This window comes from Rosa rugosa, chromosome 5 (genome assembly GCF_958449725.1).
Source record: "Rosa rugosa chromosome 5, drRosRugo1.1, whole genome shotgun sequence".
In the NCBI taxonomy this organism is placed as follows: Eukaryota; Viridiplantae; Streptophyta; class Magnoliopsida; order Rosales; family Rosaceae; genus Rosa; species Rosa rugosa.
In genome coordinates this window covers 4,805,966-4,828,110 of record NC_084824.1, presented here as the reverse complement: position 1 = coordinate 4,828,110, position 22,145 = coordinate 4,805,966, and the positions used below count along the sequence as shown (strand labels likewise).

Genomic DNA, 22,145 nt, shown 5'->3' with positions numbered 1-22,145 from the left:
AAGGAATCGGTATTGATTCCGGATAAGGAGGTGGGACCTACATCCATTCCGATTCCTTCATGTGTTAGTAAACGCAGGATTTCGTTTACCCGGAATCATTCTGATTCCTTTATGTGTTAGTAAACGCATGAATATTTTTACCCCGTAATCATTCCATTTCCTTCCAAGTAAGTAAACGTGCCCTAAATTACATCAAGGACCCTATGTTTTGAAATTTTTTCATGTCATAAGAAAAAAAGAATCCTTTCAAAAAAAAAGAAAAAAAGAATTTTTGAGCAATTTCCCTAATACTATTACAGTCACGTTGTGGACAGCCGAGAAGTAACAAAGTTACAAAAATAAAAATGGAAAGTACAAACTCATCCTCAATTCACAACACCAATGATCCACTTACGTTTTGTGCCAACATTGTTAGGGCTGAAAGTAGGTTCAATGCCTTTATATTCTAAATTTTGGCAACTTTACAATCCATGCAGGCCTTCAAGTTAGTAACTTTTTTCACCCTTATGACAATGCTCCGTATCATATATGCAAAAGAAATCTACTCCTATCAGGTTGCCTGCAACAATTCCTTGATATCGTACCCTTGAAGCTGTACTCACACAAACAACCGGAAGAGCAGTTTTAGAAATATTACTCAATGTTTGCCTCCAACCTTCATAGTTCAGACTCATATTATAAAATGTCATAAGTTCATAACAAGAGAAATATTGGCTTACGGTTTACCTGAAGGAAGGTCAGAAGCAATATAACTCCCGAGTTCCAGAAAGCATGTATTGTGATGGGGGTCAAAAGGTTGCGAGTTTGAGCATACGACAATCCCATAGCAGCGCCTATACATGATATAATGTGTAAGACAAAACCTAAGGTGTGTTGTACAGTTCAAATCTTGTTTTGATTTCAATAGTAAACTGTAAACATGTTACCTAGCACAAACAGCTGGGGAAACTCTCCAGGAGTGAGATGTGCAAGTGCAAATACAGCTGCACTAATTACGACAGCAACTGGTGTAGGTACCCTGCAATAAGTAATTGAAAAGGCATGAAGATGCTCAGGATTTAGGAATTAACAGTTGACAGGTAATAATCTACGAGACTATACTAAAACTGCTGAAACCAAGGAATTTTAAACTCATCTACAACCAACACAACTGAACTTGTATCATTTACTTGGATGATTTGGGCCATTCCACGATACATAAGGTCCATGAAAATAGTTTCTTCTACCATACATTTCTCAGTCTCTAGACTTATTCCTGCGTCAATCTTGCTTCTAGATAATCTATTAATTAAACTTTATTTAGGACAGGACATATTATTTGAACTGTTTCTGCATTCTGGCTGGCTCTAGCTAATTGTCCACCCCTTACAAGTGTGATTGAAATTGAGATACTGATGCAAGTTCTTGCTCGTGTTTCCTTTTATCTCTTTTCTAGTTGTTCATGTACAGATAACTGGTGGCCGCATGTGAATTCTTTCAAGGCAATGGGCAGCCTGATTCGACATTGTTGTTTACTCTGATTTGGTCGAGGTGGTTTTCAAGCATGCAAAGCAGTTGTAGGAGTGAACCAAACTGGTTTCCTAGTTATTAGTTATTCCCTACTTTCCACTTTTCAAATCAGTAGATTTAACTTCTGACACTAATAAAAATATTTCAGTGCACCATCATTAGTGAGAAAAGTTTCCGAGTAATTGCAGGCATGTTTGAGGGAACAGAACTATCCTAAAGTTTATGGCAGTGTAGAGAACAGTCAATTATTTTGATCATGTTATGCAACTCTAAAAAACCAAAGAACAACATACCACTTAGTCATGGAGACCATAAAAAACCCGCGGAACACAGTTTCCTCAAGAATTGGAGCCAAAACTCCAGTGATGCCTAACAAGCAAGCAGTGCTGCAATGAAGATTAACAACAGCTTAATCCACTTTGCTGAATCCTCAAGTGCCAGTGATGATGAAAGGTTTTCAACACTCGAGTTGATGCGTTCAATAAATCCCAGGACATTTACAAAATGCAAAGATCTTAAATAAAGTACCTAATACTTGATGATCCAATTAATGGGAGCAAGCTAACTAGAGCGTCCTTCTGAAACCAAGAGAAAAAAAATAAAGATTACATCCAGGATCTCTTATACATTGAAATTACTTCAGAATATCTTCTCCCTTCAACTCAGTGACAATTCACTTTCATGAGCGAATAAGGAATTGAGTGCACTGCACTTTATAATGAAAAAAAGAAATTATCAGATGAACTCCAAACCTCTCTTTCTGGGGTTTGCCCACTGAAAAAGGACGTGGCAGCCCCTGTCAATGCCACAGCAGCTACAGCACCAACAAGACCAATCCCAGCCCACAAAAGCCACCCTCTCTGTAGACTGAAAGGTTCCCTCCAATCTGCAACAGTACAAGCTAATATTAACTCAAAGGATCACATTCTCCAGGCTTAACAAACCCAAATCTTGCAAAAAGGAGCTCTAAAGTTTAACTTTTGCAATTATTAGCAATGCTATGCATACAAAACATCTTGAAATATATATCAAGTTACAAAGGACTAGTACCATAGCGATAAATATCTTGAGGCAGCGGTTGGAATTTTCCGGCAACCGTATACAGAACTCCAAGTATAGCTGCAGTCGTAACACTAACCAAACAAGAACAGAACCAATTAGACCCTTAGGAATTTCTAAATACACAAAGTAAACCCAGAACTGTATGTGAAATAAGCATTTTGCTTCAAGCCAGATAAAAGACCAAAAATTTGAAGTCTGAACATAGACACAGCATACATGTCACCATTGCTTGAATTTCAACATAAAGGAATATTAAATAAAACTAAAAATGTGATATGCATACGGCATACCCTTGAGCAACCAACAGAAACTCTGCCTTCTCATCTAGACTCAAATCCTGAATGCTCAATCCTAAATAGGGTACAACTGCTGCCTCTACCAATCCTGTCAAAACAAAACTGGCTGGGCCAAAATTAATTTTGCTCCAATCTCTACAAAGTAAACACTAGCAAGCCATTTGAACACTGATGAACTCACCTCAGCCCACAAGCCAGTGATGTCAATGACACTGTTTGCCATTCCCAAGGCACATCCCACCTCTTCAAAATTTGCAAGCCCCCTTCATTTTCCTGCAATAAAAATGCTTGCTTTTTTGATTACTCAGTTGGGTTTAATCCAGTGAAGCTGAAAAAAGTTATAACCTTTTCTTGGAAATCGGGTCTGGGTTTTCCTCCGCCGCTGGAAAAGCAGACATGAGGCGGCGGCCTGGTGGTTCTGAGCCGTGAGAGGTGGTTTGACCTGGTGTGACCATTGAGGAAAAGTGTGTGGGTTCGCTTGAGGAAGGTTTTGGAGGGATTTAAGTTGTGGGTGTGTGAGAAAGTGGGAAGGGGGGATTGAACTAGAGATGTGAAGAGGGTGTAAACCATTGGAGATTAATGTGTGAGAAATGGAAGGTTTTAATGGTCCTCTGTTTCAGGGAGGGAGAAGACTACTGGTAGTCTGGTACTGAAACAGGGGATAAGGCTATTCAGGATTAACAGAAATCTTTTTCTTCAGTTGCCAAGGGGCCTAGGCCCAAAATAACAGAAATCTTTGGGCTAAGATCAACTGCAGCCCAATCATCATTTGAAATGACCAAGATTCTTGCAGTCAGAAATCAGCCCATTAACGACAACGGAGTAGTCAATCCCCATATCTTAATGTCTTTACATTAAACTTCAATAACATTTATTAAGCCACCAAAAACAAAAACAAAAAATTAAACACTTGTGAGCTAGATTATTCTTTCTTTCACTTTCATGGAACCCACTTTCATGTGGTCGAATATATGAGCCCATGATTTTTTTTTTTTTTTTCCAATTTTTATATTTTTGAACATTGTGTTCTCTATGACCAAGTCTGAACCTTAATGAGTTGCCAAATGTATTCTTTATATGGTCTCATAATTATGTTTTTTCTAATAGTGATTTTCACCTGCTCAGTAGGTGAGTAGAGTAAGAAAATTATGTTTTAGTTATTTTTGAATTGAGATCCAACGATGAAAATTGAAACAACTGAACATTAATAATTGTTCCACAATCGAATATAAATGTAAGGGTGATAGAATTGAGCAACCGAACATTACTAGTTTTTCTAATTATACAGTTCAATATGAATATACACTTACAATTCAACAGGCAAATCGAGGTTTCATGAAAGCTTTGTCACAAAATGACCCCAATTACATTCAAACTAATTAAGTTAACTGCAAGTATTGGAGGGAACCAAAATGACTATATTTCTAAAAATAGCATACCGTAAATATAAAACGACTCTTGTCACACAATTACCAATCTTATTACAGACTAATCTAACAACTTATTGGCAATGGCGGTATTATCCAACTTGTATATAATAGTGTGTAGACATGTTTAATTATTTTTCCTTCTAATTAATTTAAGTATTCATGTGGAGAGCTGACTTTTTTCTTGTCCCAAAGATAATAGCATCATGTTTAAGTGGGATCTGACCATCTTATTTTATCCTCGATCTGATCTAAATCAAGCAAAACTCCACCCCTGGTTTGGAACCCACAAGTGCTCAACATCAATTCTGTGTCATAAGCACGGTACAGAATATAAATAGCATATAAAATAACAAAGAGGTCGACTCGCCCATCCTTATAATTAATAATGGGTTTGATTCTTTAATTATGGTAATGAAACAGCGTGGTCACCAATAACCTCTACTATAATCATAATCTGAAAACGAAAGTCGATCCGAATCATTAACGTTTACGAGTATTGTAAGAATCTTGAAGTTTATTTATCCATCCATGTTCTTGCTTCTTGCCGCCATGTCGGTTTTGGCCTCGGAACCTTCTGTGTTTGTCATCACCCCATTTTGGCTTGTTAAGTCTTTTTCTCACTCTAGCTAACAAAGACATGCCATTTGTTGCTAGTTAAACGTTTCGGGAGTTTAAAGCAGTGTCGGCCCTTCATCTAAGGGACAGTGAATTTAACGGAATAACGGTTAAAAATAAACGCACAGTTTTAAGTTGTTATATTTTCAGTTTTTAAATTAAATACATGTGGTTGAGATAGATTTATTCTTCACAGTTCCTTAGGCAAGTAAAACTGTATAAAAGTCGAAATTTAAAAACGGCACAATACATTCAATAAATTTAATTTATTTAAAAGCGCAATTAGTCTTTTCGGAAAGATATTCAAACAGGATCTAAGTTACACTTTGGCACCATTTATGACTTTATGTACCAAAAATCTATGAACCCAAGGGTCTATTTGATTACTAATAATGGAATTGAAAAATCCCCTAACAGAGATGGAGAATAAACCAAAATTGGGGGTTGTCTAAATTGGATTATTGGAAGAACATGCAGAGATTTGATTTTGATTTAAAAGAGAAAAAACTAGTACTATGGGCCAGGTGTGGGCCTTAATTTCCTTTTGATCCGGTCTGATCTCGCCCATAGTTGTAAAACTAATGGAATTCAAACTCCATTGCCGCGTGGGTCCCGCGTTTCCTGACTAACCAGATTGAAAATTACAATATGATAAGTCCAAATCGAACTCGGTGTTTAATTAAACGAAAAAAAAAAGATCTGTGGGATTTTGTCATTTTGATGAGAAAAGGGATTTTTTAGTAAATTATCCTATGCTCTTGGAGAACACTCCTAACTCTTCTCAGTAAAATTTAGGTGTATAAGCATAAACCAGTCGAACTAAATATTAAATTAATAAAGTTTGATTCACATATTTTATCCAACTCGGGCTCAATTTAAACTTGAATTTTTGCCCATTTATCTCAGCTCGATTGTCAAAAGAGCTCAAGTTCATATTTACAAATCAAAAATATTTGTGTTCAAGGTCGACTATCAAACTTAGTATCAAATTCAAAATTACACTGAATTAAAACTAACAACGAGCCGAACACAAGCTTCACTCGAATTGAATTATACTCTCATCCGAAATTGCTTGCGAGTCATCACGATCCACGGTTAAATAGTTCAAACCCCAAAAAAAAATAAAAAAATATTTGATTTTGCGTACAAAAATCTCCCATCTTAAATTGGTCGTGATATATTAATAGAGTTCCATTAATAACGGGGAGAGACGACCGTGATGTCTCATGTCGTATTCCATAAAAACACACAGCTAATCCTCTCTCTATTGCGTCACAATCCAATTCCCCATATGAATGTCTCTTCATTTCCCCCATCATTATTTTCAGATCAGAATCACTCACATTCACGTTCAGACCTTCGTTTCCTCAGAAACTCAACGACACGTCGCACCGTCATTTCACTTCACTCTGAAATAAATACTCAAATATCTAATATAATATATATATATATATAGCTAGCTAGTAGCTACACGCCTACACACATATGACATATATATATATATATAGTTAGATAGCACCTCCACTCCACTTTGCCTCATTATTTCCCACAGCGAAACAAGGAGCCCAGGGCTTTCTCTTTTTCTTTTCTTTTTTCTCTGTGATACTGATAGGTCTGGTAGATCTGGACCTGCTTTTATGCGATCGGTAAGCGATCTGATTTTCGCGCCTCAATTTTGCCTTCTTTGTTTCTCTATGTGTTTAGTCAGTAATCACCTGCTTTTATTAGTATTGGTTTTGGCTAATTAGAGCTGAAATCCACTAGTTTGGCTGAGTGTAGCTAGTTTGTTATTGAGTTTTCGGCTTTTGTTCTACTTCTTCAACAGTAAGCTTGCTTCGAATGAACGTTTGCGTTTTGGAGTTTTTATTATTATTATTATTTTAATTTGATGTGTAGTGCATAAGCTTTGATACTTAATGTGGTAAATCTTGGATCTGTATGGTGTGATTTTGCTGTAATTTGCGTTGCTAAGTTGAGCTGCTTTGATAGCCAAGACTTTGCGAGTAATTAAACCAAGATTTGTGATGGATTTGGAGACTGAGGTTTTCTGTGGGAATGAGATGTTGTGTGAAATTCTTTTGCAGGCTCTAGATGGCTACGAAAACTAACGCCGATGGCCGGACTAGGGGTTCTGTACAGATTTTTATTGTAGCTGGTTTGTGCTGTTTTTTCTATATATTGGGGGCTTGGCAGAGGAGTGGTTTTGGGAAGGGAGACAGCATTGCTTTAGAGATTACTAAGACTAAAGCCGACTGCAGTATAATTCCGAGTTTAAGTTTTGAATCTCATCATGCCGGTGAAGCTGGGAAGATTGATGAGTCTGATTCCAAGCCCAAAGTGTTTGAACCTTGTCATCCTCGTTACACTGATTACACGCCGTGTCAAGATCAAAAGCGTGCAATGACATTTCCGAGAGAGGATATGAATTATCGAGAGAGGCATTGCCCTCCCGAGGAAGAAAAGTTGCATTGCCTCATTCCGGCACCAAAGGGATATGTAACTCCGTTCCCCTGGCCAAAGAGCCGTGACTATGTGCCGTATGCAAATGCACCGTATAAGAGCTTGACTGTTGAGAAGGCTGTCCAGAACTGGATCCAGTATGAGGGTAATGTATTCAGATTCCCTGGCGGGGGAACACAGTTTCCTCAAGGGGCAGATAAATATATTGATCAGCTTGCCTCGGTGATACCAATTAAGAATGGCACGGTTAGAACTGCGCTGGACACTGGTTGTGGGGTATGCTGCTTTCCTCCAATATACCTGTTTCTTTATCTTTGACTTCAGACCATTAATTCCTTTTTTTCCTTTTCTTTTCTGAGAGGATTATTCACATTGTCTTTTGATCCATATGATGCTAACAATGGCACTCTTTTTCTTAGGTTGCTAGTTGGGGTGCGTATTTGTTGAGTAGAGGTGTTATAGCCATGTCATTTGCACCGAGAGATTCACATGAAGCACAGGTACAATTTGCTCTTGAAAGGGGTGTACCTGCAGTAATTGGTGTTCTGGGGACAATAAAGCTGCCATATCCATCCAGAGCCTTTGACATGGCTCACTGTTCTCGTTGCTTAATTCCTTGGGGAGTAAATGGTGAGAATTGTAAATGCTAAACTGATACTCAGGATCTTATGTAATAAAAAAATGCCTAATACTTGGGATGGATCGTTGTTATCTAATAAACAGCAGTGGTATTAAATTCGTGAACTTATGTACAGATGGAAAATATCTCATGGAAGTTGACCGAGTCCTTAGGCCTGGGGGATATTGGGTCCTTTCGGGTCCCCCAATCAATTGGAAGAATAATTACAAATCATGGCAGCGACCCAAGGAGGAACTTGAGGAGGAACAGAGAAAGATTGAAGAAGTTGCTAAACTTCTTTGCTGGGAGAAGAAGTCTGAGAAGGGTGAAACCGCCATTTGGCAGAAGAGGGTGAATTCTGATTCATGCAGCAGCAGACAAGATGACTCCCGAGCTACCTTTTGCAACTCTAATGAAGCAGATGATGTCTGGTATTTTCCTGTATTTATTGACAAAAGAAATTGATGGATATATTCCTAGCTTTATATCTTTACATCATTACATGCATCTAATTTGTTTCAAATATCAGCATCCATGAGACCATTCTAGAACAACATATTGCAACTGCTAACTGCTATAAATAATGTAAATGGTAGTGATGTTATTACTTTAAAATGTTTTGGTAGTAACATGGGTATTGTTGATCCACATAAAAAATAGGAAAAATCTCGCATTTGCGTTCTGCATCAATTTATGTTAACATACTATTTCTACTTTCTTATCTTGCTTCGTTATGGTGGTTATTAGGTATAAGAAAATGGAGGGATGTATAACTCCATATCCTGACGAAGTTGGTGGAGAACTGAAGCCATTTCCTGAAAGGCTTCATGCTGTACCACCTAGAATTGCTAGTGGATCGGTTCCTGGAGTTTCTGTTGAGTCCTACCTGGAGGATAACAACAAATGGAAGAAGCATGTTAGTGCTTATAAAAGAATCAACAAACTAATTGACTCTGGAAGGTATCGCAACATAATGGATATGAATGCTGGTTTGGGTGGTTTTGCTGCAGCACTTACATCTCCAAAATTGTGGGTCATGAATGTGTTGCCCACTATAGCTGAGAAAAATACATTGGGTGTTGTATATGAGCGAGGATTGATCGGAATCTATCACGACTGGTACCTATTCTGAACTTCTCTCACCTGTTTGGATACTTGCTTCTCTAAAGTATCATCTTTCAGCATGCTTTGTTGACACCTTTATTTTACCATCTATGCGCATGTACATGCTTTCTGGAGTACGTGCTTTCAAAACAGCCAATATTATCTAGTCTGCTCAATCATATCAGTGAAAGATTATTGTGTATTTGACAGTTCGTGTGGGGTCTGTTTGAAAAGATCTTGGAAGCAAATCTATTAAAATATAGCTTTTTTTTTTTTGCCTGGATTACTCCATTTTATCTCAGGGTTCAGTGCTACTATGATGTGCTAGATAATTGTGAGTGGAGCGAAGCTCACCTTTTAATAATTTGTTCATTTCTCAGTCATTTCTGCATGTATTGTTTCTCTTTCAGGTGTGAAGGTTTCTCCACATACCCAAGGACATATGACCTCATTCATGCCTATGGTGTTTTCAGTTTGTACAATGGCAAGTAAGTATCTCCATCAATGATCTATTTTTAGGTTTTCTTATGTGTGGTTTTCTAGCCTTTTGTCAGAGGGATGTGATGTATATATGTCAAAACAGTACACAAGAAAAGTTAGACTATTGTACTTCAAGTAACAAAACCTTGGCACAGTCCTCACATGATGTTGGGATAATTAGTACATAATGAGATATTACCTTACAGCTATTGTGGCTCCATATTCAGTGAGAAGTGTTAAGCTGATTGTAGAGGGTGCTTTGAGCCTGTGACGCTCAACTAGTTTAGCTTTTTACAATCTGGGCTCACTCTACCTTTGTGCTGTGGCCTGGATGTTTGTTAAAGACTATTTCATTGGCCTGCCTTGTTAGATCAAGTTGAAAAAGTTTGCTATACAGTAGATTTTAGTAAAATATTCATACAGCCGTGAAGTTTTTCCCGAGTGCATTATGCTTAAAGACTATACAAGGCATTTTGCTTTTGCTGTGTTGAATGTGGTTACTCTGGTTCAGTTTCGAGGATATTTACACTTAATGCCAACTACTTTTCTACATGTCATAATTAGAATTTGACAGTGATGGTATGAAATCATCCTTTTTGCATCTGTAAGCTGTGAGTTTCTGTAATGAGGGGTAGTTGTTTAAGTGCTGATGAGGATGTCATACTTGCAATGGTAGAACCAACCATATCTATTCCAGATATTCTTTAAATTTTTGATGGACCAATGTAACACATGCAGATGCAATTGGGAAGACATTCTTCTAGAGATGGACCGAATTTTGAGGCCAGAAGGTGCTGTAATATTCCGTGATGAAGTTGATGTATTAATTAAGGTGAAGAAGATAATTGGAGGGATGAGGTGGGACACTAAAATGGTGGACCATGAAGATGGTCCCCTTGTTCCGGAGAAGGTATTGGTTGCCGTCAAGCAGTACTGGGTTGGAAACTCCACATCCACACAATGAATTGCCCGAAACGAAACCTTGAGGAGCTTTGGAGGGTTCTAAGTTGGCAATGGTCTCTGTTACAATTCCCCACTCGGATGTGTATTTTTCCAGTGAGCAGTTTTGCTGCCCGAGCACTTCCTAGGGAGGAGGGCTTACACAAAGCTATGTTCGCCAATCATCCTTGACCATGCTTCTTTGTAGTAACTTATAACTAGACAAAGCTAAGATTAGCTATGTAGCTAATGCTTGTAATGTTCACGGTATCATTCATTTTATAAACTGCCTTGATTTATCGTGTACGTTTGAAATATGTTTTCTACTGTTTAGCACAGCACTTATATTGAGCTGAGGGACTGGTTCTTTACTTCTTTTAACGATTTGAAACCACTAGACATTTCGTTGGCTTTTCTCCAGTTTTGGCTGTAGAACTCGTGAAGGTGGTTCGGTCTGGTCACTTTGTCTTTGAACAGGTCTTGGATTTTCATGGTAAAACTTTGTGTGGACTAAAATTCTCAAAATCAAAAGATACTGTTGGTATGTTATGGAATTTAATGTACAGATAGTGATGGATTAGAATGGAAGGAGCTTTTGTCTTCGTGTAATACTGCTATCCTCATAATTTTTCAAGTCATTTAGTTCAAAGTAGGAATAGAAGTCTTCTCAAAAAGAAAAAGAAAAAGTTAGAATAGAAGTCTAACCAAACGGCAGAGGCAATTAAACGAGATCACAAAGAGTTTGTTTGCAATCTTTTCATTCTGTTTATATATTATTTTCTGACAGATGAATGGTGTTCAGACTTCAGATACTGCAATCTGTGGATTTGGGCGAAATATCAGTAGGTTTGGTAGATGCTGTTTCAGAAATTCTCTGTCATGAACTATAGTTTTCCTAACAGCAAAGAAATACATATATTAGTTGCTCATATGGACCTTACTCTTCATATGATTCTGGACCTGACATGTTTATTTTCTTAAAAATGTTAGTTAGGACTTAACACGGTCGATTAGTTGAACGTGCGGTCCTGATTTACGATCTACCAATGACTTGTCGAAATTTAGACAGTTCGTACAGAATTGGTCTTCCCTCGTGTTTTAAAGAGTCTCAAATCTCAACTGGTATGTGATTCAATTGCGTGCACACCTAACATGTATAATTGAGATCTAGAGCACCATGTTACCACATCCACAAATATGGAAAATGGATCCAAATTACATGCTGTAGTATGGCAAAGCTGATAGAAATAGTCAGATCATGTCAAGAAAATTCTAATGAATTTCCCTGTTGTGAAAAAAATGACAACTCTGGTCAATTCGGCCACAAACACCTGACCCTACTCTCTTTAAATCTTTGCATATTGCATGAGCCTACATATACATCTACACTTCTCATTTTCCTAGCCAGCCTTATCTTATCTAAGCCTCTCATAATTTCTCAACGTTTCTTCTCCTTCAATACAATCCCTCTCTCTTTGTTAGAAGAATAGTCAAAATTAGCTCCTTCATGTTGGGTTTCTTTCACAGTATTACCTGAAGGAAACCTAAAATACCACTTTATCAAACAGAGATTGCTCTTGCAAAGCTTCTAGCTAGTGTTGGGTCTTTTTCATTTTTTCCTTGTAGTTTTGTGCTACTTGCCTATCTGGTTCTCCCTAGCCTCTAGAAACTAGATTCTCATTTCCCTTTTAGGTGTGTTCTTTTTGTTGCATTGAACTATTTTGAGAGCTTGAGTTCTCCATGGCTATGGTTACCTCTAATATCCGAGACGCCTCCTTTTCTTCATACTTGAGTACTAATGAGGAAACCTTTCTATGTCAACTCGTTGATCAGAAGTCAAACCGAAACCTCAGTCCAGTCATCACAACCACCAGTCCTTCCAAAGGAGATCAGCATAAGCACTTGGGAACTAGAAAGAAGGAAGAAGAGGAAGAAATTGGAGTATTTGGAGCTGAAAAATACTTCAATGGAGTAATGGACGAGGACAGCTCAAAAAGTTCAAGCAGCACCTGTAGTTCAAGGAAGTTCCATGTTCATCAGCAGCGAGTCAATCTAGATCACATGAAGCTAAAGGTACAACAGCCCGGGACTCCAAGTGTTCGTTCCGAATCAAGTTGGAACAGCCAGAGTGCACTGCTTACAAGTGGTTCGAGAAATCCCAAAAGGACTAACAAGACAAGAAGCAACAAGGCACAGAGGAAAAGCTTCTTTGCAACTCTTGGTTGCTCATGTACTGATAAGAATTCTGTTGATGTTAATGAAGACCATGTTGGTGAAATCAGCTTCAAGCAGAATGGTGCTGCTGCCAACTCTGGAATCACAACACCCCACATTAAACAAAGTCTAGACCTTGTTGGTGAAGCTCTAGTCAAGATTAAACAAACCCCGGATTCATGGGTGAAGGAGGAGACATTGATGAACAACGAAAAGATGGATAAGTTGGGAACTGGATTGAGCAGAGAAAACTGCTTTACTTTCCCAGCTTCAAAATCCGGGCAGGTGAGTAACTTGCCTATCAAGATTCCTACCTTTCAAAAAATAGAAGATGAGAAACTGAGGAAGTCTATAGAGGTGTTTGGTTCTCCCGTGTTAGAAAAAAGGAAAAAGGCTTTAGGCCTTGAGAAAAGGCTAACAATGCTGTCTTGGGATGCCGAGTTTCCTGCAGCAAAATCTGGTGGAACCTACACTCATGAGTCAGACAGTGATGCAAGTTCAGACCTGTTTGAGATTGAGAGCCTCACAGGCAAGAACAACCCTTTTCTTGCAAGGCAAGCATCAGATGGTTGTGCCACCCCTACAACATGTTACGCGCCTAGTGAGGCAAGCATAGAGTGGAGTGTGGTCACTGCCAGTGCTGCAGATTTCAGCTCTGCCATGTCAGATTGTGAAGACCTTGTCAGGCCAAGTCCAACCACCACCACAAGTGTCAAAGAAGCTAGTATGAACAAAGAGATGGTGCCAATTAGGCACCGTCCAACTGTTGATCTGTTAGGTTGCAAGAGTCAAAAAGCTGTGAAAGTGGCGACAAATGCGCACAGACCATACAACCAGAAGACCATTATTGACCCAAAGATGATGCCTCGCAAGCCGGAAATGCCATTCATGCCATCAACAAGGTTTCAAGCTGAGACAACCTCTAAGTTGACAGGCTTTGACTCCAGAGTACAAGGGCAACATGCACTTGCACCACGGTCGCTCCCTCGTGCACATTCACCACATGCTTCTCATCTTCTGTTCATGCAGTAGGGATCTAGACTAGTTCTTAAGCTAGTACTTGATCATACTAATTGTTCTCTACCATGCATATGTTTTGATCATAGTAGTGGTTAATTCCAAAGAGTTGCTTCTTTAATAGGGTTCAAAGTTGCTTCTTTAAAGCTACATCTTCTTTTTTTTCTTATCAGAGGTAACATTGTTCAAAGTTTCAAACACATGGAATTCTATCCATTTTCTGTTCATAAGGGCTCTACCTAATTTTGTCTCCAACTTGATTCCATACTACAACTTCTGCCAAACCCTTTTTGAACTCTAGAGAAATGAAGCTTTTTCATGTAAGTTGCTGGTTTAACTGCAAAGGAACAAAGTTACTTTACTAGTGCTTCCTCTTCCATGACATCCTTAGAAGAATCCAACAAATCTAGCTTTCTTTGTTCTTGTTCTTTTGTGGATCCAAACTTGCGGCCACAAACATCCCACTTTCAATGCTTCAGAAAATGCAACTTAAACAGTTAAACCGGAACCTACATGATCGAGTTGTCAAATCTTTTGTCTATATACCACATTCCATGGGGCACATCTAATACAGAGTTCTAGATAGTCATTTATCGCCTTCTTCCGATTGTCGACAATCAATAAACCCTAGTTCTAGTCCCCCATTAAAAAAAAAATGACAGTAACATAAGTATAGAAACAGATGAATTTGCATCCAATTCAATTGTATTACCAGAAAAAGCTCCCCATCACCAATCCAGTTGTAGTGGATAGGTTTGTTTTCCTTTTGTTTTTCAACTCAAAAAACCTATCACTTATATAAAGTGCCTTGGTTATGGCCCCTCGGGGCTTGAAAGATTCCATAGGTTTCAAAAAGAAAGTTCAACTCTGAAGGGACCAGAAGGGTTTTGCATGTGTTGCTGCGTGAACTGAATAAACCTCCAAAGTCCTGTTAATAATACCATCAATAATTTAGTGCTATTTAATGTCCAGATCTCAATTATAAAGGAAGGAATGTCGTCCAAAACGACACGCAGCCCGAGAAACAATCACAAGCATTTCAATCTGTAACCACAAGGATAAGCAGACTGCTCCCATCAATCTGTAACCACCTTATTAATACAGTGACCCAGATATAAACCCTTATTTCAATAGCCTGGACCGACATTGTGGATGTAGAAAGGAACAAGCTGAAAGGAACTAACTCAACTAAGCAAACAATGTGGGATTGATTTTTTTTATTTTTTCGTCTATCAAAGCTGTGATAATTGTGTATTGTTATGCAGATAAGAGTTTCTATCAGCAAGTCCTTTGCCACAAGTAGCATTAGAAACATTCCTATTCTGTTCTCATGACTCATGATGTAAAATGCAAGCGAAGATATAAGATTTAGGAACCATGACATATTGCCACGAGAAGACTGTACAGCTAAGACGATAGCTATGTGCAAGGATGATGATGGTGATGGTGTGTAACTCAGGAAAGAGGTAGCCGTTGTGTCATAAATGCTATTGAAAGGTTCATTATACCAATATCAAACACACAAGTGAATTGGGTTGTGCCGAGCTTGTAGCTGGGTTTCGTGGGTGAGAATAGCAGATCAAGTTGCAAGTCTTGTCTCAGATCAGAGTATTCAAAACTGCATACCTGATCATCTTGTTAGGTAATAGGCTTACATTTCGAGCATTACATTGAGGTAAGGATTGTGGACCACTCGGTAAACTACTGTCGGTCGCTTATAGAATGGTGTATAGGATTTCCTCATGGTTGTCAGAAGGTTTGTTTATAGTGTCAGGGGGATGTTTTGATTATTTCTCAAAGATGATGATAGTCTCCAAATTTAAACAAGAACCCACAAAGGCTACAATGACTTTACCAACCGGAATACAAATCATAACACACTACCAGAGTGTTGATCAATCATGTACAGCAATTAGAAACAAAAAAATAAAAAAGGCAGTTGTTCCATATCAGATTTAAAAACAAATGTACTGCATAACAACATAGCCTGTAAAGACTGAAACCGCCAGAGCTACAGTGGGTACAAGAATTCTCAATTCCATAACACTAAGTTTTTAACACTCATTCAAAAAGGAACTCAAAAGAATAAGGCACAACATTATATATGTATATACAAAATATAAGCAGTGTGGCTCCCTAAGAGGAAAAGAATAATACTGGTACAATCGATTTGAGTGCATTCGTGTTCCTCAGTAAGAATCAAATCTCCTTCCCTTCTTTTGCAGGTCGTACTTCAAAGCCCCCACCTGTTCTCTTCTCCAATGAGTACGGCATATAGGTACCAAGTATTCTATCCCACATGACAAAGAACGGCTGGGAGAAGTTATACTTGCTTCCATAGAGCTGATGGTGGACATCATGGTAAGCAGTATTGTTTCTGAAAAGTACATGGAAGAGGTTCCCGGGAAGCCATAATCCACAATGATCGTCTACTGTTTTGATGGTGGCAAAGGAGAAGAAGAATATGGAGGCTCGAGGAGACATACCAGAGAGGAGAAATGATAAGGCCCCACCAATTGTATCAAGGAGAAGACCCTCTACAGGGTGATTGTATAAGGCTCCAAATGCATAGGGCACAACAAGCCGGTGATGTTGAGAATGAATATGCTTGTACAAGAACTTGTTGTGATGCATGTATCTGTGCATAAAGTATTGCCAGGTATCCAAAACCAACATTGCAGTAACTAACTGTCTCGCTAGATCTATGTATGAAGGCTTTACACTTGCAGCTGCACCATCATCTCCTGTCACCTAAACAATAACAAAATCGACAAAAAAAATCTTAATCTGCATATGAATATGAGCAAATAAACATGAGGTTTATTAGCATATAATAAATGAGGAATCAGGTATGGATTCTTATTCACAATGTAATAACAAAAACAACTAGTATAGGGAGTTGGAAAACACACTCAGCAGAGATCAGAGGGTATTAATAATGAAAACAATCATCAGATGCAGCATAAACAAAACTACTATGTCATTATACCCACATCATTGAAACGATCATAGTAATAATTCTCTTTCAACTATCTATTTGAAACTTATACAAAAAGAGAATTCTACCTATCATAGTAATGAATATAATTGCAAAATGTCAGGATTAGTTGTGCTATTCAACTAAATCTCAACCATCAGTCAGCCGGTTGACATGAAAAGCAAGTGACGATATATACAGCACCATTTTACTCTCCCCTTTACTAATTATCCTCCATAAAAATAATGAATATCATCATGAGGGAAGCCGGCAAACCTAATTTCTACTGCAAACCTTGGTAGTGAAATACCATCAATAAAAATCGAATAACATAGACAGAAACCTAATTTTCTGCACCTAATGACACTCAATTATGACTAAAATTCCACAACAGCTCCTACATGAAGTAGACACACACATTGCCTGAAGGTACAACAAGCGTACTAGCAGCGTAATGCTGGTTACTTTGAGCTATTACAGATCAGACGGCCCAGATTTTCTCACTTGATCATGTCATACATTGAGACACTAAAGCTTAATTAGTTGGATAATCTACACGGATCAGCAAAAAAAAAAATATGATAAGGAGGGGGTAATAATCACTAAAAACTGAAGCTTAGTTCATCATTGTAACCAAAAAGACAAACAGGTTAGTCAACCCGAACAACTTCTCTAATTCATGAACATACCAACTCCAACAATCATCATCCCAACAACTTGTCAAACCATCCGAAAATCCAAGCTTCTATCTAGCAGGTTTAGTATCCTCTAAGCTACACTAATCACACCATAAACACAGTTAAAGCTTAAATTTCACCCCAAAAAAACAAACAATGATAAACCCTGAACACAATCCCAATTCACTCTCACAAAACAGTAATAAATACCCAAAAGAACCAACTAAAATTTCCTAATTTATCCAATGATCACGTTAATTACCAATTCTATTCTTCTGCCAACTCTAAACCAACCAAAAATCTGTCTCTACAGAAAAGGAAGAGAGCTCAAGTAATACCTTGAACAAAATGATAGCAACAATGGCCTGAATGGTCTGCTGAAGAAGAACGCCTTTAACCACGGTTCTCTTGGACACCAAATTCTTCTCATCCTCATCTTTCCTGGTGTGTAGTCGATACTTGTCAAACGAACCCAGAAGCACATAAATCCCTGAATATGCCCAATATATCAAAACTGGGACGAAAGTTCCCAATAACTCATCAGAAACCTCAAATCCCATCTTTGATATATATATATATATATAAATAAAAACCCCCCAAAAATTGGATCAACAAGTGAACCCAAAATTCTAAATTTGCATATCAAATAATTGGATGGTGATGATTTTTCCTTCTAATTCTTCTTCCCCAAATACCCAAATCCAAAAACAGAGAACCTAACCCTAAACTATTAAAAGGCTTCTGCTTTCCCTACTATTACTGACGCCTAGCTTAAAATGAACAATTGGGTTGAGATAAAAACCATTAAAGTGGGTCAAGTTTGGATTTTTAAAACAAAAGGAGCAGGCTTTCGTTGGAATCAATAAGAGAGAGAAAGAGGGGACCCAGAAATATCAAAGACATTCAAACTGTGGAACCATCTAATGTTTCGGTGTTTGCGGTACCATTTTTAGCGATGGGGACGCGGTTACGTGGCGTTTCCGGGATGGACAGTGAGTTGGAATCGCGAGTTTACAGTGGGTAAGGAGGCGATTGGAAAAGCCAGGTGGGCTGTTGTGTAGGCAGAGGATTGGGACTTTTTGGTAGTTTGGGTTTTGCCTCGTTTCTGTGGACGGACAAATAAGGACACCGAGTTTGACTCGATTAAAGATTTTTTTTGCTCACGTTTGAAATTGGACAAGTCGACGCTAAAGGGTGGCGTGTCAGCTGTATACCCATGGAATAGGACTAACAACTTTTTCTAGATGATCAAAATTTCTCCTAGTTTGATCATCTGAGCTCTGGTTAAACATATTCAAGCTCTTTCTCAAAACTTTGAGAGTATTTCTTTTAAACATGTTCTTCGTGAAGCAAATTTTATAACCGATGTAGTTATTGTCATTGACCACGCAGACCAAAATCCGCATATTTCTCTCCTTACAATATAAACCAGTTTGGTAGGGATGTTGTTAGAGGATTTTCGTTGTGCTTGTTTTCCTTTTCTTCTCAAGGAAAAAAAAAACTCATGCAACAAGTAAATAAGTAATAAACGCAAAGTCATCAAGAACTCAAAAGATTAATATACGAGTTTATAATTTATCCTGCAATTAACCTATCAACCAAACTCCACTAACACTGAGAATACCGACTCTTTTAAAATTAAGTGAAAATCAAATTTAGATGACAAACTAAACTACATTACTAACCCATCAACCATTCAACTCATTTTTTTTTCTTTTAGTTACATTAGAAAGGAATCGAACTCCTAATCTATCATAATCCTAACTCAATTCTCAACCCTTCCTAGCCACTTAAGTTAACTCGAGGGTTTACTCTTTATTTGAGCTTTTACTAAATTACCACGATGACCGGTACAATTGGGCCGGGAGAGTTTAATCTCCTCACCCAAAATGAAAGATGAAATTTCAGTTCTATACACTCTCAGTTGCAATAGCCAACCGTGGGGATTCAAAATTTGTTCTATTTTCTTTCTTTTTCACATTTGCTGTTCCAGCAAAATATGCCCAGCATCTTTTGAAAAAATAAGAGAAACAAGTGTCCTAAGTAGCACCCAACTTCTGGGTATCAGGTGCTTTCTTAAGAAAGCTGCTTAGGCCAGTTTGTGTGGTCCGCTTGCAAAGAACTGAGAAAAGCAAGAGAAAATAGTTAGGTTCCATCTCAATGTACTTGTGAAGAATATATGAAACAAGGAAATGCCCTCAAACCTTTTGCCTTGGTTTGTTTATTGGATGCAATGACAGTTTTCTTCCAACCCTCATAGGCCTGCTTGTCTATTGTTTTGCGCTTCTTATAGCATGAAGGCTGTAAATGCATAAAACGGTTATAGTTTCAGTACTGAAATTCATTTGTAACTAATGAAATGCCAAGTCTAGAGGCTGTTAAAGAACATAAGAAACAAGAAAATCCTCAATGTTCGGTACATTGTGATCCTATTAGATTTCAGGACATGGTAACATATCTCACTAGCATTCAAGGATCAGTTGACTTTTGCAAGGTATCACATGTGGACTGACAGAACAGACTCAAACCAAGAACCATTGTCGGGACTCAACATATAGAGGCAAGCATAATGAATTCCTTCTTCAGGGAACAAATGATGAAACTAGAATTAGCTAATTAGTACCTCAGATCCTTCATCAGATGAATAACCACCATCCTCAAGTTTCCTTTTCTCTGGCAAAACATCTAAAAGTTCTGCAGGGAAGTCAACAAGAAACACATATCAGAGATAAGTCGTCTGAAAACATAGTTTTATGATGACAAATTATATCAAACAGTCTTTTACATAAACTGCACCACGGCAAAGATTCAATACAAACTCAGCAGCAGACACCTACCTCGGTTCCCCTTAACCTCCTTGGGATCTTTCTTTTCCTTTTCAGTCCCATAAACATCGAAGCACAAGTCCTTCATGGAAACAGAAACCTGAGGGAGGAGGAGGTACACAAACACTTGTACATAAGTAACGATTATAAATAATATTACAATCAGCAATAGGAGACTGATGCATAGAAGGAAACTCTGTTTCTTACAGAAGAGAATTCAGCTTCAGAAGTACCACTGAGCTCAATCAACTTAATCTTGTCTACCTTTAGCTGTAAAACATGTAGGATATAATTAGTCAATGTTGAGGAAGCCACTCCTCCTGTCACTGAATTGTGCAAGACACAAAACAATCGCACGATACCTTGTGTTTCTTTGCGCACAAATAAAATGCAACAGCAACAAACACAGGTCGAGTGAAGTCAGCACCTGCCCGCCGAGAAGGCAACAATGATGAAAGAAACCGAGTTTTGTAACTGAAGCACAAAAGGAAAATAACCGATTTTCCAAATCAGACAATATCCCCAATAGCCAACACAATCAAATTCCACGTCAAACTAACAAAACATGACTCTCGGGAACATATTATCAAACACCTTCAGTGTAATATGAAACCCCATAATGTATACACTGAAAACTGCAAGAGAACAAAGCTGCATTGCAGGAAGGAAATCAAAACTTACAGGGATAAACCCTTTTGCACAAAGGGAATGATCCTAACACACCCAAACTGAATCGCAAGTTCTCTAACATCCAGTTTGTTCCTGCACCACCACAACCCACAATGCAATCCAATCCAATAATCAGTCTCCACTAAATTTCAAAACAGCAACAAAATTGGAAGTTGGAACAAGCAAATGAGAAAAATTGAAAAACCCACTTGACGCCGAGGCCGTTCTGCAAGGAATTAAAGGATCTGGTGTAAGCTTTTTCCGACATCCCACTCAACTTTATGGCCTTTTGCCGATCAAACAAAATCCCCGACCTGTAAACAATCCAAATCAACCACAGCCCTAAAATCCCCCAAAATAAATGTGAGAGCCCATGAAAATCGATTTACCTTGTTGCGGCTATTTCTAAGCAGATCACGGCCTTGCACACCTCTCCCTGTAAATTACAACCGAAATTATAAATACCCAATTTCTAAACGTTCATTAAATAAGACGATTAAGAATGAAATGAAACTCACGACGCCGATAACGGAGGAGTCGAACTGGATGTCGCAGAGACGGCGGAGCTCGGCGGCTCTGCGGACGACTTGCTTGGAGTCGGAGAGGTCGAGCTTCTTGGCTATGTCTGAAAGATCCATCTTCGTTGGATGATTTTGGGTTTGAGGGTTTAGGGATCTGAGAGAGAGAGAAGGGTGTGCCATATATGCACGTGGAAAAGGCGGGAACTCAAATTACGAGTTTTCGCGCTTGCCGGGATTTCCCGGTAGGCTTTTGGCGCCCGCAAGTTAAAAATGATGTCGTTATTTACAGAGGGTAATTGTGTAAATTTGACCGAGATAATTATAATTTATACAATAACTACTCATAATTCTTTTTTTTTTTTTTTTTAAGTGTACTTTGATTATTGTTGCGACTTGCGAGAGTGATGAGAAATTATTGTTTTTTTTGGTAAAATGCTATGAACCAGTTTTAGGGCTCGTTATGGCTACACCATGTGTTTAGCAAATTATTTACTAGCTAAAAAGACTGTTCTCAAAAAGAAAAAATCAAAAATTTACTGGACATGGAAGACTTGAACGAAAGTTCATTTCAGTTCTCAAGGGATCCAAACATAGTAACTTGAATGATTCAGACAAAGCACAAGGTTAATCTACTAAAATGTGCTAACAATGCTATTTACTTATCCCCTTAGCACAAGCTTTTGGCGCCTGCAAGTTAAAAATGGACGTCTTTATTTACAGAGGGTAATTGT

The 22,145-nt window shown here is 38.2% G+C and overlaps 5 protein-coding genes across 5 annotated transcripts; 2 read left to right on the top strand and 3 right to left on the bottom strand.

The window, feature by feature from the left end:
- Nucleotides 1-339: 339 nt before the first annotated feature.
- On the bottom strand, nt 340-3,536 carry LOC133709705 (uncharacterized). The gene is made up of 10 exons (XM_062135536.1): nt 3,213-3,536; nt 3,049-3,140; nt 2,862-2,969; nt 2,560-2,642; nt 2,262-2,395; nt 2,038-2,087; nt 1,803-1,895; nt 927-1,018; nt 727-833; nt 340-592 (listed from the first exon to the last, which is right to left on the bottom strand). The coding sequence occupies exons 1-10, from the start codon at nt 3,435-3,437 to the stop codon at nt 551-553; spliced, it is 1,026 nt and encodes a 341-aa protein (XP_061991520.1). The 5' UTR covers nt 3,438-3,536; the 3' UTR covers nt 340-550.
- Nucleotides 3,537-6,398: 2,862 nt separating this feature from the next.
- LOC133712320 (probable methyltransferase PMT2) lies at nt 6,399-10,915 on the top strand. The gene is made up of 7 exons (XM_062138425.1): nt 6,399-6,558; nt 6,997-7,648; nt 7,792-8,002; nt 8,128-8,422; nt 8,739-9,110; nt 9,506-9,583; nt 10,314-10,915. The coding sequence occupies exons 2-7, from the start codon at nt 7,004-7,006 to the stop codon at nt 10,537-10,539; spliced, it is 1,827 nt and encodes a 608-aa protein (XP_061994409.1). The 5' UTR covers nt 6,399-6,558; nt 6,997-7,003; the 3' UTR covers nt 10,540-10,915.
- Nucleotides 10,916-11,753: 838 nt separating this feature from the next.
- On the top strand, nt 11,754-13,945 carry LOC133712321 (protein PHYTOCHROME KINASE SUBSTRATE 1). Its single transcript, XM_062138426.1, has one exon. It carries the CDS (start codon nt 12,255-12,257, stop codon nt 13,758-13,760), a length of 1,506 nt encoding a protein of 501 aa, XP_061994410.1. The 5' UTR covers nt 11,754-12,254; the 3' UTR covers nt 13,761-13,945.
- Nucleotides 13,946-15,672: 1,727 nt separating this feature from the next.
- LOC133709379 (sphinganine C4-monooxygenase 1) lies at nt 15,673-18,256 on the bottom strand. Its single transcript, XM_062135101.1, has 2 exons — nt 17,738-18,256; nt 15,673-16,496 (listed from the first exon to the last, which is right to left on the bottom strand). Exons 1-2 carry the CDS (start codon nt 17,957-17,959, stop codon nt 15,945-15,947), a joined length of 774 nt encoding a protein of 257 aa, XP_061991085.1. The 5' UTR covers nt 17,960-18,256; the 3' UTR covers nt 15,673-15,944.
- Nucleotides 18,257-18,994: 738 nt separating this feature from the next.
- LOC133712163 (origin of replication complex subunit 6) lies at nt 18,995-21,590 on the bottom strand. Its single transcript, XM_062138246.1, has 10 exons — nt 21,412-21,590; nt 21,283-21,329; nt 21,103-21,207; nt 20,906-20,986; nt 20,587-20,698; nt 20,432-20,494; nt 20,237-20,324; nt 20,023-20,093; nt 19,604-19,700; nt 18,995-19,521 (listed from the first exon to the last, which is right to left on the bottom strand). Exons 1-10 carry the CDS (start codon nt 21,529-21,531, stop codon nt 19,439-19,441), a joined length of 867 nt encoding a protein of 288 aa, XP_061994230.1. The 5' UTR covers nt 21,532-21,590; the 3' UTR covers nt 18,995-19,438.
- Nucleotides 21,591-22,145: the final 555 nt, after the last annotated feature.